At 46.8% G+C, this 16,487-nt stretch overlaps 5 protein-coding genes and 2 non-coding genes across 7 annotated transcripts; 3 read left to right on the top strand and 4 right to left on the bottom strand.

Annotated features, from left to right (window-relative positions):
• Positions 1–83: 83 nt before the first annotated feature.
• Positions 84–3,513, bottom strand: LOC6556130 (protein dalmatian). The gene is made up of 3 exons (XM_026980563.1): positions 2,852–3,513; positions 977–2,793; positions 84–701 (listed from the first exon to the last, which is right to left on the bottom strand). The coding sequence occupies exons 1-3, from the start codon at positions 3,384–3,386 to the stop codon at positions 435–437; spliced, it is 2,619 nt and encodes an 872-aa protein (XP_026836364.1). The 5' UTR covers positions 3,387–3,513; the 3' UTR covers positions 84–434.
• LOC113563768 lies at positions 789–947 on the bottom strand. The gene has a single exon (XR_003407629.1).
• A 46-nt stretch (positions 3,514–3,559) lies between the features above and the next one.
• On the top strand, positions 3,560–5,649 carry LOC113563699 (ubiquitin thioesterase trabid-like). The gene is made up of 4 exons (XM_026980713.1): positions 3,560–4,744; positions 4,805–4,891; positions 4,953–5,478; positions 5,535–5,649. The coding sequence occupies exons 3-4, from the start codon at positions 5,017–5,019 to the stop codon at positions 5,628–5,630; spliced, it is 558 nt and encodes a 185-aa protein (XP_026836514.1). The 5' UTR covers positions 3,560–4,744; positions 4,805–4,891; positions 4,953–5,016; the 3' UTR covers positions 5,631–5,649.
• On the top strand, positions 5,637–6,674 carry LOC6556129 (ubiquitin thioesterase trabid). The gene is made up of 3 exons (XM_026980661.1): positions 5,637–6,243; positions 6,303–6,535; positions 6,597–6,674. The coding sequence occupies exons 1-3, from the start codon at positions 5,807–5,809 to the stop codon at positions 6,605–6,607; spliced, it is 681 nt and encodes a 226-aa protein (XP_026836462.1). The 5' UTR covers positions 5,637–5,806; the 3' UTR covers positions 6,608–6,674.
• Positions 6,675–7,846: 1,172 nt separating this feature from the next.
• LOC6556131 (protein dalmatian) lies at positions 7,847–11,177 on the bottom strand. Its single transcript, XM_026980590.1, has 3 exons — positions 10,615–11,177; positions 8,740–10,556; positions 7,847–8,464 (listed from the first exon to the last, which is right to left on the bottom strand). The coding sequence occupies exons 1-3, from the start codon at positions 11,039–11,041 to the stop codon at positions 8,198–8,200; spliced, it is 2,511 nt and encodes an 836-aa protein (XP_026836391.1). The 5' UTR covers positions 11,042–11,177; the 3' UTR covers positions 7,847–8,197.
• LOC113563767 lies at positions 8,552–8,710 on the bottom strand. The gene has a single exon (XR_003407628.1).
• A 35-nt stretch (positions 11,178–11,212) lies between the features above and the next one.
• On the top strand, positions 11,213–15,831 carry LOC6552366 (ubiquitin thioesterase trabid). Its single transcript, XM_015154500.2, has 9 exons — positions 11,213–11,781; positions 12,760–12,921; positions 12,983–13,571; positions 13,638–13,845; positions 13,902–14,628; positions 14,688–14,932; positions 14,989–15,200; positions 15,269–15,417; positions 15,477–15,831. The coding sequence occupies exons 2-9, from the start codon at positions 12,794–12,796 to the stop codon at positions 15,553–15,555; spliced, it is 2,337 nt and encodes a 778-aa protein (XP_015009986.2). The 5' UTR covers positions 11,213–11,781; positions 12,760–12,793; the 3' UTR covers positions 15,556–15,831.
• Positions 15,832–16,487: the final 656 nt, after the last annotated feature.

Raw genomic sequence — 16,487 nt, 5'->3', positions numbered from 1 at the left:
TGGGCCTGCCTAACTATATTTCCCTTTTCCATTTGAGAGTTTGGACTAACAAATAGTTTAATTGGCAATAAAACACAACGAAGTATGATTGTTAAGATTTGTAATTTATTTAATTTAATATATAATGATAGGGCATAATACCGAAACTTCAAAGCTGTACGTAATTCAAGCTTTTGATAGTAAAAATACATGCGTAGTCTAAATAGTCTAGGATTGCATAAAGTGCATTGCAGACACTTGGTTAGTTAATTTTTACTGCGACACATTTTAGACTGATGTCCTTATACATACTCGAGGACACGCAATATTCCTATATTTTTACATAAAACAAGGTACCAAACATAAATCATTAAAACGAAAGCACATTAAAATAAAAACGACTACTTCCCCTTATCTGAACACAAAAAAATTAAACTTATAAACAGGCAATGCGATTATTCAATGATCACTGGGAACTTTTCCACTTCCTCACATTGCTCGTTGAAACTGGAAATGAACTGCTGCAACTTAGCCTCATGCTCGATGTCTCTGCGTGGCCGTTTAACGCGTTGCTGCTTCTTCTGCGGAGAATCAAGGCTTTTGTCGTGCGAGTCCTGCTCGTTCTCGTTCTCGTCCTCACTTTCACTCTCGATGTACAATATCTGCACTCGCTTCTTCCGCTTACGCTGCGGACGCTCCTTCACATAAGTTCGTCTGGGTTGCTAGAATAGGTGGAATTTTTAAAGCAATTAGAGAGTTAGCCAAACTAAAGGATTCCAATGTATCACCATAGAACTACTAAAATGTATTTTGTGCGAGCGGCTTACTACCGTACAAAGACAAGCTTAATTCTTTGCGGCCCTGTTTGCCCAACTAAAACGATAACGTCTCAGTTTTAAGTTAATCTAGCGTTATTAGGTCAGTGTCTACACGCACTACTTACAGTGTCGACGCTTCCTCAACGCTTAGCCAAACGTAACGTATAACTAAATCGTACCTTATCGGCAAATGATTGCTCCGGCTCGTCTTGGTCAACCCCAAACAGTCCCATCGATTCCCTCGCAACCAGTGCAGCAGCTTTCCGTTTCACCGCTGAGGGCAGCGCAATCATAGTGGAGCAAAACACGTCTCTGATATCCATTTGCTTCGAATGCAATTGCAGGTAATCGGAACGATTCGGGGTCCATGATAGTTGTGGAAGCTCCCCTTCTCTGGGTCGCAGCTCTGCCAGACGATGGAGCTTGTCATGCAGATTTCCGTTTTGACTCAACGCCATGGAATCGGATGGCACATCTTCGCATTCGGTGATAAATTCATCGAATCCAAAGAGATTTCGTGAAGGTGACGTTCGTGTTTCCGTACGTTCATTCGGTATATTTTCACAGGGCGATATTTCCTGACATCCGAAAGTATTTACATCCATTTGATTACGATTAGCTAAAGCAGTAGTCACTTCTCGGTTAAAGGACACACTTGTGTGAGCGATACCTTTTGAGGGAGTCGTTGTTTTTCTAGGTATATCTTCACATGACAATGCATCGTCGTAACCAAAAAGATTCACCCGCGTTTGAGTGCGTTGCGCTGGTGATGAAGTTGCTATTGGATGAGGGTCCACTTTGGTAGGAGTGATTTCTTTTGAAATAGTGGCTGGCACGTTCTTCTTCCAAGGCGGCAGCGTCATTACTTCTAGTATGTTAATATCCTTGAAAGGCATTCGTTTCTGCACCGTTCTCCGAGGATTTGGCAGGTGCACAAAGTTATCTGTATTCTCTGCGCTTTCCTGGTCATTGATCGGCATCGATGTGTTAATTGTGGGAGGGGGTCGGTTCTCCTCATTCGAGTCGTTTCCATTTGAGTCATGACATTGCTCTTGCAAAGGCGGACAAATGGATTCCTCGTGAGGGATGTTCTCAGATTGCTGTACAGGTACATCTGGCACATAGACATGCCGTCGCCGCACGTGATCACTGGAGTACGATGGCATCTGGGAGGTGTTGAAACCAAACATGAAAGTATTTGGCAATGGGGATTCGTCGGAAACGCGCCAGGGGGATGCCCCTCCTGTCGTGCCAACTGCATTGGGAGACTGGCGGGTAATCGGCGACAATGCAGCGGTGGAAGCACTAACTTCTGTCACCGGAGGAACCCTGCGATTCAGTGGCGTGCTAACCAACTGTCGCGCCTTGTTAATAAGCTCTCGGCGTCTGTCTGTGGATGCCAGTGAACTTTGCGCCTGGGTCTGATTAAGCATTACGGATCGGGCCAAATTACTGTAGGCTCCGACATGCGGTTGCTTAGAAGTGCTCGGCTCGACATGCACCTGAACAGGTACTTCGATGGGCTGCACGTACCCCTGCTCAGAATCGTTGCTAGAATCTTCCTCGGGCTCGAAAATGGTTGATAAGCAGCGTGATGGCTTTTGAAGGCGTGGTTCTTTGGGCTTGGAGGCAACCTGTACCGGCTCGGGCTCCTTATCTTTTGTCGAAATCTTTCTTCGCCTACCCACAGGTCGGACCTTTTTCGCAGTTCTTTTGACTCTAGTTTTGCCGACTTTTGACCGCACCATTACGCAGGCCTTTCCATCCTTAACCATCCGCTTAATAATGTCTGCCGCGGGATCCTCCCTATTATTGTCATCTTCGATCTGGGACTGCGAGATAAAATCGAAGACGTTTCGGGTTACCGATGATCGTCTTCTGATTATAGTCTGATCTCTGTGGAAGAAACGAGTTGATTTCTTGGCCGAAATCTCTGCTGCCGGTCCACTAAGGCATATTCTCCCTATGCGTTGCCGAAATGGTGATGTTTTGGAATCTGCAAGTATTTTGATTTTCAATAAGATTGCCTTATTCGGCTGGTGAGGACTTCTTACCTGCCACCTTTTCCTTGATATCTTGGGGTATCGTTGATTTCTGTACCTTCGGAGGAGCGTACATCGTCGAGTTGCGAGCCGGCTCAAAAGTGCTGGCATCAGGCGGGTCATTCCGAGATTCTTCGGAGCCGACACCCTTTTGCACCTTAATGCGTCTTATTTTTACTACGCATTTTCTTATGCGACGCTCGGGCTCGGTTAAGGTAGTCAAAATATCTTCGTTTGATAGTTTCTTGGGACGCCTTGGTGGTGGTCGTTTCGTTGTGGTCAAATCAGCTCCGACCGACAATTTCTTGGGACGTACGAGTGAGCGTTTCGTTGTGGTCAATATAAAATCGGTAAACTTCTTGGGACGTACGGGTGAGCGTTTTGTTGTGGTCAATATAAAATTTGTAAACTTCTTGGGACGTACGGGTGAGCGTTTTGTTGTGGTCAATATAAAATCGGTAAACTTCTTGGGACGCTTCGGTGTGCGTTTCGTTGCGGTGTTCACTTCTGGCGCCGTAACACACGGCACCGGCCGTTTTCTTACCATTTTATAAATACAAATTGTTTACCAAATGAAATTCGTGTACAACTCCCGCCATTTTATTACTAGTATGACCATAGCGCGATCTCTAAAACATGCCATGAACCGTGCATAGGTGTGAAACTTGGCTGAGGAGAGGATAAACTGGTCGCACTCCATCTAACCGAGACACTTTCCAACACCGCTCGCCAGGGACGGAGAACCGATAGTAGTCGATAGGCGGACAGAGAACCAGATGATTGGCCTCGCAATAATGTAAAAAATAAATAATTATCTGTTTCCAAATAATCCAAATTCCAAATTCCTTGCACTACGATCTGCCGTGCGTGTGTCTGTCGCCGTGAGTGTGTGCGGGCAGTTTCGTTTCGCGCCCCCCCTAGCGAGCACAGCTGAAAATTAATCAGGAAAGCAAAAAAGAAAAATCCCCCAAACTGAAAATCGAGTGAAAGTTTTCTCATCGCCTTTGTTTTGTAATTGTGATTGTGATTTTCCTGCCTGCTGCCAGCGCTCATTACTGGCAATATTGGATCGACGTCGATATAGTGTCGCTGCTGCGGGCGCGGGTGGCCGACGGCGCATATAGCAAATACACCTTATAGCTACTATAGCTATACTCGCGGGCCCTATTGTGATTGTTATATATTTAAATCGACTCGATTCGAATCAAATCGAATCGCTGTCGTGGTCGCAGTCGCAGTCGCGTTTTCTGAGACTGCTGCAAAAGGCCTTGCGATTTTCTGCGCCAGGTACTGTGGGGAAGACGTCGAAGTGGTGTGGTGGAGAGGGGCGGTTGTGGGATTTGAATGGGATGGCACGGGGCGAATCCCAATAAGAAACTAGCGCGAAAACTGACATACCAGTGTACATACGTGCATGCATACGTACATCGCACGCGACACATGCCATACATACACAAGCGAATTATAATGGCAACAAACAATTGCAAGCGACCCAGCAGTACCACTACCACCACCACCTCCACCACTACCACCACCACCACTACTACCAATACCAGACCCTATCCAATCCCATCCCGTCCCATCAAATCCATTCCAATCCAATCCCAGGGACCGAGAACCCGAAGGCTGACTGTGACGCCAGTGGGGGAAATGGAGCCAAGGCAGACGTACATATCCGTGGATGTATCTGCGAATTATGTCTCAGGGTCAAGGACACGGCTTCTGCCTCGCTAACCGTTGTTTGACCTTATTAACGAGTCGGAAATTGTGGATTCGCCCACCGTAGATGGGGACACCCTTTCTGTACGCTTATATATGGTATAGTATCTTAGATGATTCCTTGGTAGGTAGTTGACACGCAACTACGCAGTGATATAGTCTTTGTACTTTGCAAAATAAGTCAAGGTAAATTGAAATGTCCTCCAAATTGTAAATTTGCCTGCGTACTTATAAATTCAATATTAGCTTTCAGACAATCTTTATCGCAACATCGCATCAACTCAAATTTCGTTTCCAGACGTCCAAGCCGCTGCTCAACGAGAAAATCTTCCGGTAAAATAATTGGATCGATCAGTGAACCAGAGAAGATTGTTATTAATACTCTTACTTGCAGTGTGAGTCCAGCCCAGGAGAGCTGCACCGTTGCAGAGGAGGCGGCTGCCGTCGAAGTGGCCGTAATGTCGCCCACACCCTCGTCCACGTGTTACTCGCTCCAGCCGCAGAACCAGGCACGGCAGAGCAACGTGGCGGACAGCAAAAAGTGGCCCTGCAAGGTGTGCACCTATCTCAATTGGCCGCGGAGCTTGCGGTGCGTCCAGTGCTGCACGAAGCGCGGCGGAGAGACCATAGAGCGTGGCAACAAGGACATGGATAACGAGGCAGACGCGGATCGGGCAGGAGAGGCGCTGCAAGCCCTTCGCATCAGCGGCTCGGAGGAAAACCTAGCCAATAAGCCAGGACAGCTCATCGGCGCCACGGCCTCCAATCTGGCCGAAAACTGGCCGAGGAGCATCAAGTGCTCCATGTGTGGCAAGACGAGGGAGCGGAAGATTAGTGGGTCGCAGAACGACCGCAGCAGCCAAACGTGGATACCGTCAGCGTCAATAACTCGTTCAATAAGAAGCACATTTACCAACTGGGTAAGTGTTTATAATGAAATTTCTCTGAGTATGTCTAAATGACTATCTTTTTCCAGGTTCCTCGGAAACCATCAACAACTGTGATACGCTGCAAGAGCGGCAGGAGCGCCGCCAGCGTCAAATCCGACGACAGGTGGACTGGCAGTGGCTGAATGCCTGCCTGGGCGTCGTGGAGAACAACTACAGCGCTGTGGAGGCGTACCTCTCCTGCGGTGGCAATCCAGCCCGTTCGTTGACCAGCACCGAGATTGCCGCCCTCAACCGTAACTCGGCGTTCGACGTGGGCCACACACTGATCCACCTGGCCATTCGTTTTCATCGCGAGGAGATGCTGCCGATGCTGCTGGCCCAGATCTCCGGTTCGGGGCCGGGCATCAAGCGCGTGCCGTCCTACGTGGCCCCCGACTTGGCGGCCGACATCCGACGCCACTTTGCCAATACCCTGCGCTTGCGCAAGTCCGGACTCCCCTGCCACTATGTGCAAAAGCGCGCCACCTTCGCCCTCCCCGCCGAGATTGAGGAGCTGCCGATCCCCATACAGGAGCAGCTCTGCGACGCGCAGAAACAGCTTGAGACGCCGCCGCCGGCCTTGAATTGGTCGCTGGAGATCACTGCTCGCCTCAGCTCTCGGATGTTCGTCCTGTGGAACCGCAGTGCTGGCGACTGCCTGCTGGACTCGGCCATGCAGGCCACCTGGGGCGTCTTCGATCGTGACAATATACTGAGGCGGGCACTGGCCGACACACTGCATCAGTGCGGGCACGTGTAAGTGAAACGTTTTTGTTTTAAATATCGTCAGCTTGCTTACTGAGATTTCATTGTAGGTTCTTTACTCGATGGAAAGAGTACGAGATGCTGCAAGCTTCGATTCTGCACTTTACGCTGGAGGACTCTCAGTTCGAGGAGGACTGGAGGGAGGACTGGAGTACACTATTGTCAAGTTCCACGACTTGGCATTTTTCGATCCAGCATTGTACGAATCTTTTAGACAAATTATTCAAAATGCCCAAACAAAGGAAGGCGATGAAAATATTATTCGTATGGAGCTATGCTTTGTGTAAGTATCCCCCATCTTAATTGATTATATAGGCGTTAGATAACCTAACCTGTTCTTTCAGTATTGATTTGATGAAGGAGGAGGGCTGCGGGAACAGAGAGCTTATCCCAGGAGGGCGCGAAGTTGCAGTCACATCGAGTAATATATTCGAGTACGTCAGACGCTATACAGAATATAGATTAATCAAATCCCAAGAAAAGGCACTGGAGGTATATACAAATATTGCGTAAAAATGTATCGCTCTATTACAATAAATCTTCTACTATTCACAGGCACTAAAAGACGGAGTTTTCGACGTTTTGCCCGATAACAGCATGAATAGCTTAACCGCCGAGGACTTGCGTCTGCTGCTGAACGGTGTTGGTGATATAAATGTTTCAACACTCATTTCGTACACTACTTTTAACGACGAATCTAGCGAGGGTCCCGACAAACTTTTAAAATTTAAGAAATGGTTTTGGAGTATTGTGGAGAAAATGAACATTATGGAACGTCAGGATTTGGTGAGACGATTTTCCAATCAGCTTCAAACATCCATAATAAACTATATTCTTGCAGGTGTACTTCTGGTCCGGATCTCCTGCGCTTCCAGCTTCGGAGGAGGGATTCCAACCATTGCCATCTGTCACCATTAGACCTGCGGATGACTCTCATCTACCGACTGCGAATACATGTATATCTCGGCTGTATATCCCATTGTACTCCAGCAAATCTATTTTACGCAGTAAAATGCTGATGGCCATTAAATCCAAAAATTTTGGATTTGTATAAGCGATTGGAAGTCTTTCCTATGTGTATAAGCTTCAAATTCATTTCTTAATTAACTTTAGTTTTTTTTGAGTTTCGACTTGTCATATTTAACCATACCGTTCCCATTTCGGATTATCTATTGTTTAAAATTTTTTCGAATTTGAACAATTTGTACGTAACATTATTCAACGAGATTGGCGCGGGTCATGACGGTCTAGCTTGACCTAACGTGTAGTAAAAATATGAAATTTCCACACAACCATTGTAACCAAGAAAACGGCCAATTAGGTATTAGGAAGCCTATGTTTTAATTATTAAACTTTTAAATAAAATATGTTTTCTAAAGTATGACTTATGCACATGTATATTTATCGATATCGATTCAATAGAAATTTGAAGAAAAAACCAATAAAAATAAGTCCACCTTACGGAAATTATGTATGATATAAAATGCACTACTATTTTATTTGGAGCGAAATGGGCGTGCCTAACTATATTTCCCTTTTCTATTTGAGAGTTTGGACTAACAAATAGTTTAATTGGCAATAAAACACAACGAAGTATGATTGTTAAGATTTGTAATTTATTTAATTTAATATATAATGATAGGGCATAATACCGAAACTTCAAAGCTGTACGTAATTCAAGCTTTTGATAGTAAAAATACATGCGTAGTCTAAATAGTCTAGGATTGCATAAAGTGCATTGCAGACACTTGGTTAGTTAATTTTTACTGCGACACATTTTAGACTGATGTCCTTATACATACTCGAGGACACGCAATATTCCTATATTTTTACATAAAACAAGGTACCAAACATAAATCATTAAAACGAAAGCACATTAAAATAAAAACGACTACTTCCCCTTATCTGAACACAAAAAAATTAAACTTATAAACAGGCAATGCGATTATTCAATGATCACTGGGAACTTTTCCACTTCCTCACATTGCTCGTTGAAACTGGAAATGAACTGCTGCAACTTAGCCTCATGCTCGATGTCTCTGCGTGGCCGTTTAACGCGTTGCTGCTTCTTCTGCGGAGAATCAAGGCTTTTGTCGTGCGAGTCCTGCTCGTTCTCGTTCTCGTCCTCACTTTCACTCTCGATGTACAATATCTGCACTCGCTTCTTCCGCTTACGCTGCGGACGCTCCTTCACATAAGTTCGTCTGGGTTGCTAGAATAGGTGGAATTTTTAAAGCAATTAGAGAGTTAGCCAAACTAAAGGATTCCAATGTATCACCATAGAACTACTAAAATGTATTTTGTGCGAGCGGCTTACTACCGTACAAAGACAAGCTTAATTCTTTGCGGCCCTGTTTGCCCAACTAAAACGATAACGTCTCAGTTTTAAGTTAATCTAGCGTTATTAGGTCAGTGTCTACACGCACTACTTACAGTGTCGACGCTTCCTCAACGCTTAGCCAAACGTAACGTATAACTAAATCGTACCTTATCGGCAAATGATTGCTCCGGCTCGTCTTGGTCAACCCCAAACAGTCCCATCGATTCCCTCGCAACCAGTGCAGCAGCTTTCCGTTTCACCGCTGAGGGCAGCGCAATCATAGTGGAGCAAAACACGTCTCTGATATCCATTTGCTTCGAATGCAATTGCAGGTAATCGGAACGATTCGGGGTCCATGATAGTTGTGGAAGCTCCCCTTCTCTGGGTCGCAGCTCTGCCAGACGATGGAGCTTGTCATGCAGATTTCCGTTTTGACTCAACGCCATGGAATCGGATGGCACATCTTCGCATTCGGTGATAAATTCATCGAATCCAAAGAGATTTCGTGAAGGTGACGTTCGTGTTTCCGTATGTTCATTCGGTATATTTTCACAGGGCGATATTTCCTGACATCCGAAAGTATTTACATCCATTTGATTACGATTAGCTAAAGCAGTAGTCACTTCTCGGTTAAAGGACACACTTGTGTGAGCGATACCTTTTGAGGGAGTCGTTGTTTTTCTAGGTATATCTTCACATGACAATGCATCGTCGTAACCAAAAAGATTCACCCGCGTTTGAGTGCGTTGCGCTGGTGATGAAGTTGCTATTGGATGAGGGTCCACTTTGGTAGGAGTGATTTCTTTTGAAATAGTGGCTGGCACGTTCTTCTTCCAAGGCGGCAGCGTCATTACTTCTAGTATGTTAATATCCTTGAAAGGCATTCGTTTCTGCACCGTTCTCCGAGGATTTGGCAGGTGCACAAAGTTATCTGTATTCTCTGCGCTTTCCTGGTCATTGATCGGCATCGATGTGTTAATTGTGGGAGGGGGTCGGTTCTCCTCATTCGAGTCGTTTCCATTTGAGTCATGACATTGCTCTTGCAAAGGCGGACAAATGGATTCCTCGTGAGGGATGTTCTCAGATTGCTGTACAGGTACATCTGGCACATAGACATGCCGTCGCCGCACGTGATCACTGGAGTACGATGGCATCTGGGAGGTGTTGAAACCAAACATGAAAGTATTTGGCAATGGGGATTCGTCGGAAACGCGCCAGGGGGATGCCCCTCCTGTCGTGCCAACTGCATTGGGAGACTGGCGGGTAATCGGCGACAATGCAGCGGTGGAAGCACTAACTTCTGTCACCGGAGGAACCCTGCGATTCAGTGGCGTGCTAACCAACTGTCGCGCCTTGTTAATAAGCTCTCGGCGTCTGTCTGTGGATGCCAGTGAACTTTGCGCCTGGGTCTGATTAAGCATTACGGATCGGGCCAAATTACTGTAGGCTCCGTCATGCGGTTGCTTAGAAGTGCTCGGCTCGACATGCACCTGAACAGGTACTTCGATGGGCTGCACGTAACCCTGCTCAGAATCGTTGCTAGAATCTTCCTCGGGCTCGAAAATGGTTGATAAGCAACGTGATGGCTTTTGAAGGCGTGGTTCTTTGGGCTTGGAGGCAACCTGTACCGGCTCGGGCTCCTTATCTTTTGTCGAAATCTTTCTTCGCCTACCCACAGGTCGGACCTTTTTCGCAGTTCTTTTGACTCTAGTTTTGCCGACTTTTGACCGCACCATTACGCAGGCCTTTCCATCCTTAACCATCCGCTTAATAATGTCTGCCGCGGGATCCTCCCTATCATTGTCATCTTCGATCTGGGACTGCGAGAGAAAATCGAAGACGTTTCGGGTTACCGATGATCGTCTTCTGATTATAGTCTGATCTCTGTGGAAGAAACGAGTTGATTTCTTGGCCGAAATCTCTGCTGCCGGTCCACTAAGGCATATTCTCCCTATGCGTTGCCGAAATGGTGATGTTTTGGAATCTGCAAGTATTTGGATTTTCAATAAGATTGCCTTATTCGGCTGGTGAGGACTTCTTACCTGCCACCATTTCCTTGATATCTTGGGGTATCGTTGATTTCTGTACCTTCGGAGGAGCGTACATCGTCGAGTTGCGAGCCGGCTCAAAAGTGCTGGCATCAGGCGGGTCATTCCGAGATTCTTCGGAGCCGACACCCTTTTGCACCTTAATGCGTCTTATTTTTACTACGCATTTTCTTATGCGACGCTCGGGCTCGGTTAAGGTAGTCAAAATATCTTCGTTTGATAGTTTCTTGGGACGCCTTGGTGGTGGTCGTTTCGTTGTGGTCAAATCAGCTCCGACCGACAATTTCTTGGGACGTACGGGTGAGCGTTTCGTTGTGGTCAATATAAAATCGGTAAACTTCTTGGGACGCTTCGGTGTGCGTTTCGTTGTGGTGTTCACTTCTGGCGCCGTAACACACGGCACCGGCTGTGTTCTCACCATTTTATAAATACAAATTGTTTACCAAATGAAATTCGTGTACAACTCCCGCCATTTTATTACTAGTATGACCATAGCGCGATCTCTAAAACATGCCATGAACCGTGCATAGGTGTGAAACTTGGCTGAGGAGAGGATAAACTGGTCGCACTCCATCTAACCGAGACACTTTCCAACACCGCTCGCCAGGGACGGAGAACCGATAGTAGTCGATAGGCGGACAGAGAACCAGATGATTGGCCTCGCAATAATGTAAAAAATAAATAATTAGCTGTTTCCAAATAATCCAAATTCCAAATTCCTTGCACTACGATCTGCCGTGCGTGTGTCTGTCGCCGTGAGTGTGTGCGGGCAGTTTCGTTTCGCGCCCCCCCAAGCGAGCACAGCTGAAAATTAATCAGGAAAGCAAAAAAGAAAAATCCCCCAAACTGAAAATCGAGTGAAAGTTTTCTCATCGCCTTTGTTTTGTAATTGTGATTGTGATTTTCCTGCCTGCTGCCAGCGCTCATTACTGGCAATATTGGATCGACGTCGATATAGTGTCGCTGCTGCGGGCGCGGGTGGCCGACGGCGCATATAGCAAATACACCTTATAGCTACTATAGCTATACTCGCGGGCCCTATTGTGATTGTTATATATTTAAATCGACTCGATTCGAATCAAATCGAATCGCTGTCGTGGTCGCAGTCGCAGTCGCGTTTTCTGAGACTGCTGCAAAAGGCCTTGCGATTTTCTGCGCCAGGTACTGTGGGGAAGACGTCGAAGTGGTGTGGTGGAGAGGGGCGGTTGTGGGATTTGAATGGGATGGCACGGGGCGAATCCCAATAAGAAACTAGCGCGAAAACTGACATACCAGTGTACATACGTGCATGCATACGTACATCGCACGCGACACATGCCATACATACACAAGCGAATTATAATGGCAACAAACAATTGCAAGCGACCCAGCAGTACCACTACCACCACCACCTCCACCACTACCACCACCACCACTACTACCAATACCAGACCCTATCCAATCCCATCCCGTCCCATCAAATCCATTCCAATCCAATCCCAGGGACCGAGAACCCGAAGGCTGACTGTGACGCCAGTGGGGGAAATGGAGCCAAGGCAGACGTACATATCCGTGGATGTATCTGCGAATTATGTCTCAGGGTCAAGGACACGGCTTCTGCCTCGCTAACCGTTGTTTGACCTTATTAACGAGTCGGAAATTGTGGATTCGCCCACCGCAGATGGGGACACCCTTTCTGTACGCTTATATATGGTATAGTATCTTAGATGATTCCTTGGTAGGTAGTTGACACGCAACTACGCAGTGATATAGTCTTTATACTTTGCAAAATAAGTCAAGGTAAATTGAAATGTCCTCCAAATTGTAAATTTGCCTGCGTACTTATAAATTCAATATTAGCTTTCAGACAATCTTTATCTTTTGATGGCAACATCGCATCAACTCAAATTTCTTTTCCGACAAAAATCAACATAGCTGTACATTATTGATCAAACTCCTTACATCTTCTACCAACTTCAACTAAAATGATTATCTAAGGCTGACTAGTGTTTAGAAATTAAACAATTTTGAAGTGAAAAAGGCAGACGGGTGGATTTGACTACCGAAAGCGCATGCAAACATTTTATGGGATCCCCTCACTTGGCGACAATCGTATATGCCATATCACAAATTCAACGTATGATCTCTTCTCATTGGCAGAGCAACTGCATTGGCCGGCTCCGCGCACAAAACGATGTGCGATACCAAAGACGATGCGCAGAAATGGAAATGTGAAATTTGCACCTACGAGAACTACCCATCCTCGCTGAAATGCACCATGTGCCAGGCGTCCAAGCCGCTGCTCAACGAGAACATCTTCCGGTAAAATAATTGGATCGATCTGTGAACCAGAGAAGATTATTATTAATACTCTTACTTGCAGTCTGAGTCCAGCCCAGGAGAGCTGCACCGTTGCAGAGGAGGCGGCTGCCGTCGAAGTGGCCGTAATGTCGCCCACACCCTCGTCCACGTGTTACTCGCTCCAGCCGCAGAACCAGGCACGGCAGAGCAACGTGGCGGACAGCGAAAAGTGGCCCTGCAAGGTGTGCACCTATCTCAATTGGCCGCGGAGCTTGCGGTGCGTCCAGTGCTGCACGAAGCGCGGCGGAGAGACCATAGAGCGTGGCAACAAGGACATGGATAACGAGGCAGACGCGGATCGGGCAGGAGAGGCGCTGCAAGCCCTTCGTATCAGCGGCTCGGAGGAAAACCTAGCCAATAAGCCAGGACAGCTCATCGGCGCCACGGCCTCCAATCGCTTGAGCCTTAGTCCGGGGATCGACGATGCTACGCATCTGAACAATCTCGCCAATGCATCCCACAACCAATCGCAGTCCCAGCACCGGCAGCCTGTTCATCAGCAGCAGATGCAGCTCCAGCTGCAGCCGCAGCAACAGCGGGAATCCTCATCCTCCGCCGCCGTCCCTCCGCAGCAGCAGAAGCAGTGCTATGTGGCCAAGTGGGCGTGTAACGTAGGTTCTCATAGACCAAATTTTCCTCTCAGATTTAATTAATTTTAATTTATACGTTTTCCTTAGTCGTGCACTTACGAAAACTGGCCGAGGAGCATCAAGTGCTCCATGTGTGGCAAGACGAGGGAGCGGGAGATTAGTGGGTCGCAGAACGACTTGCACGCCTCATCCAGCCTAAACAGCCAGGAGGATAATCAGCAACAACCGCAGCAGCCAAACGTGGATACCGTCAGCGTCAATAACTCGTTCAATAAGAAGCACATTTACCAACTGGGTAAGTGTTTATAATGAAATTTCTCTGAGTATGTCTAAATGACTATCTTTTTCCAGGTTCCTCGGAAACCATCAACAACTGTGATACGCTGCAAGAGCGGCAGGAGCGCCGCCAGCGTCAAATCCGACGACAGGTGGACTGGCAGTGGCTGAATGCCTGCCTGGGCGTCGTGGAGAACAACTACAGCGCTGTGGAGGCGTACCTCTCCTGCGGTGGCAATCCAGCCCGTTCGTTGACCAGCACCGAGATTGCCGCCCTCAACCGTAACTCGGCGTTCGACGTGGGCCACACACTGATCCACCTGGCCATTCGTTTTCATCGCGAGGAGATGCTGCCGATGCTGCTGGCCCAGATCTCCGGTTCGGGGCCGGGCATCAAGCGCGTGCCGTCCTACGTGGCCCCCGACTTGGCGGCCGACATCCGACGCCACTTTGCCAATACCCTGCGCTTGCGCAAGTCCGGACTCCCCTGCCACTATGTGCAAAAGCACGCCACCTTCGCCCTCCCCGCCGAGATTGAGGAGCTGCCGATCCCCATACAGGAGCAGCTCTACGATGAGCTGCTCGACCGCGACGCGCAGAAACAGCTTGAGACGCCGCCGCCGGCCTTGAATTGGTCGCTGGAGATCACTGCTCGCCTCAGCTCTCGAATGTTCGTCCTGTGGAACCGCAGTGCTGGCGACTGCCTGCTGGACTCGGCCATGCAGGCCACCTGGGGCGTCTTCGATCGTGACAATATACTGAGGCGGGCACTGGCCGACACACTGCATCAGTGCGGGCACGTGTAAGTGAAACGTTTTTGTTTTAAATATCGTCAGCTTCCTTACTGAGATTTCATTGTAGGTTCTTTACTCGATGGAAAGAGTACGAGATGCTGCAAGCTTCGATGCTGCACTTTACGCTGGAGGACTCTCAGTTCGAGGAGGACTGGAGTACACTATTGTCATTGGCCAGCCAGCCCGGCTCGTCCCTGGAGCAACTGCACATCTTTGCGCTGGCGCACATCCTTCGACGACCGATCATCGTGTACGGCGTGAAGTACGTCAAAAGTTTTCGGGGCGAGGACATTGGATACGCGCGTTTCGAAGGTAGCTATTGATTTTCACTTCCCTGAATTGCATTGATCAAATTTCCTTGTCTCTAGGTGTCTACTTGCCTTTGTTCTGGGATCAAAACTTTTGCACCAAGTCACCGATAGCACTGGGCTACACACGCGGCCATTTCAGCGCCCTGGTGCCCATGGAGCCATTCACTCGCATCGATGGACGGCGTGACGATGTGGAGGACGTAACCTACCTTCCGCTTATGGACTGCGAGCTGAAACTTTTGCCCATACATTTCCTTACACAATCGGAGGTGAGAGCCCTTCCTTAAATATAATTTGGATTACTGTAAGCAGAGATATATCCATTCCTTACTTGCAGGTTGGCAACGAGGAGTCGATGATGCGTCAATGGCTGGACGTGTGCGTGACTGATGGAGGCCTTCTGGTGGCGCAACAAAAGCTAAGCAAGCGTCCTTTACTGGTCGCCCAGATGCTGGAAGAGTGGCTGAATCACTACCGCCGCATTGCGTAAATATGACTTGCGCACCTTTCAGACATACTAATTAACCTTGTGAACTTCCTTTCAGACAAGTGATAACGGCTCCTTTCATTCGTCGCCCCCAAATCACACATTACTCCAGTGATGGCGACTCGGATGAGGAGTAGATGCGGCACATCCGTCACCCAGCTTCTGATTAGATAGCTGTGCATAGAATTCAATATCCTTATTTTGTACTTTTGGCGATCGTTAGCAGATTTTGAGACAGGAATAGCAAGTGCAGATCCTACACTCTTGCACTCGCAGTTAGCTAAAGGAAACTATAGAGAATACATATGCATATATGCAAGCAGTTGAAAGTTGTAGTTGTAACTAAATTGAAAGCAGACTAAAGGTTAAGCAGCAAAGTACGAAAATAGATTGATCGACGTATGTATATCATATCCGTTCCCAATTCAACGTTCGTTGATTTTAGTCAAATTTATTCACACTGGGTCGTCGAGGCAATGTAGACCACATAGTAAACGAAATTGAAGCTATACACTACACTGGTAGATCTAATTACACTCACATGTGAAACAATCCATTAAATGATTACGTGTACGAAATGCAGATGAGGATTTAAGCGGTGGAATTCGTACACCTATGTACGCGGTAGTTAATGAGAATACCCACGAATACCCTAAACTCCGGGCTTAAAATATTGCAAATCTCAATGTACTATTAAATTTTAAATGGGTGGCGAATACAAAACCTTAATTATGCTGCGGGTGAATATGAAAGCGTCATTAAAATGTTTATTGATAGTTTTTAAAACACTTTTTGGAATTATTATGAATCATTATACATTCATGCCTACAAATATAATATATATAATTATATAACATATATAGAAATCCTATGGTTCTAGACAGTTGAACAAAGGGCCAATAACATAATGAATTTTATTCTAACTGTATTATAAATGGAATTTTATCTCATTATTATTTTTGTTAGTAATGTTATTACAATTATTATTATTATTATTACCTTCTAAGAAAGCTTATTGTGCAAATGTACACGCAAAACGCATAAAAAACAAATCACTTATTTAAATAAA

Source organism: Drosophila erecta, unplaced genomic scaffold (genome assembly GCF_003286155.1).
Source record: "Drosophila erecta strain 14021-0224.00,06,07 unplaced genomic scaffold, DereRS2 tig00000000-arrow-pilon, whole genome shotgun sequence".
NCBI lineage: Eukaryota > Metazoa > Arthropoda > Insecta > Diptera > Drosophilidae > Drosophila > Drosophila erecta.
Note: the sequence above shows the minus strand (reverse complement) of the source record. Positions and strands in the feature narration are given on the sequence as shown.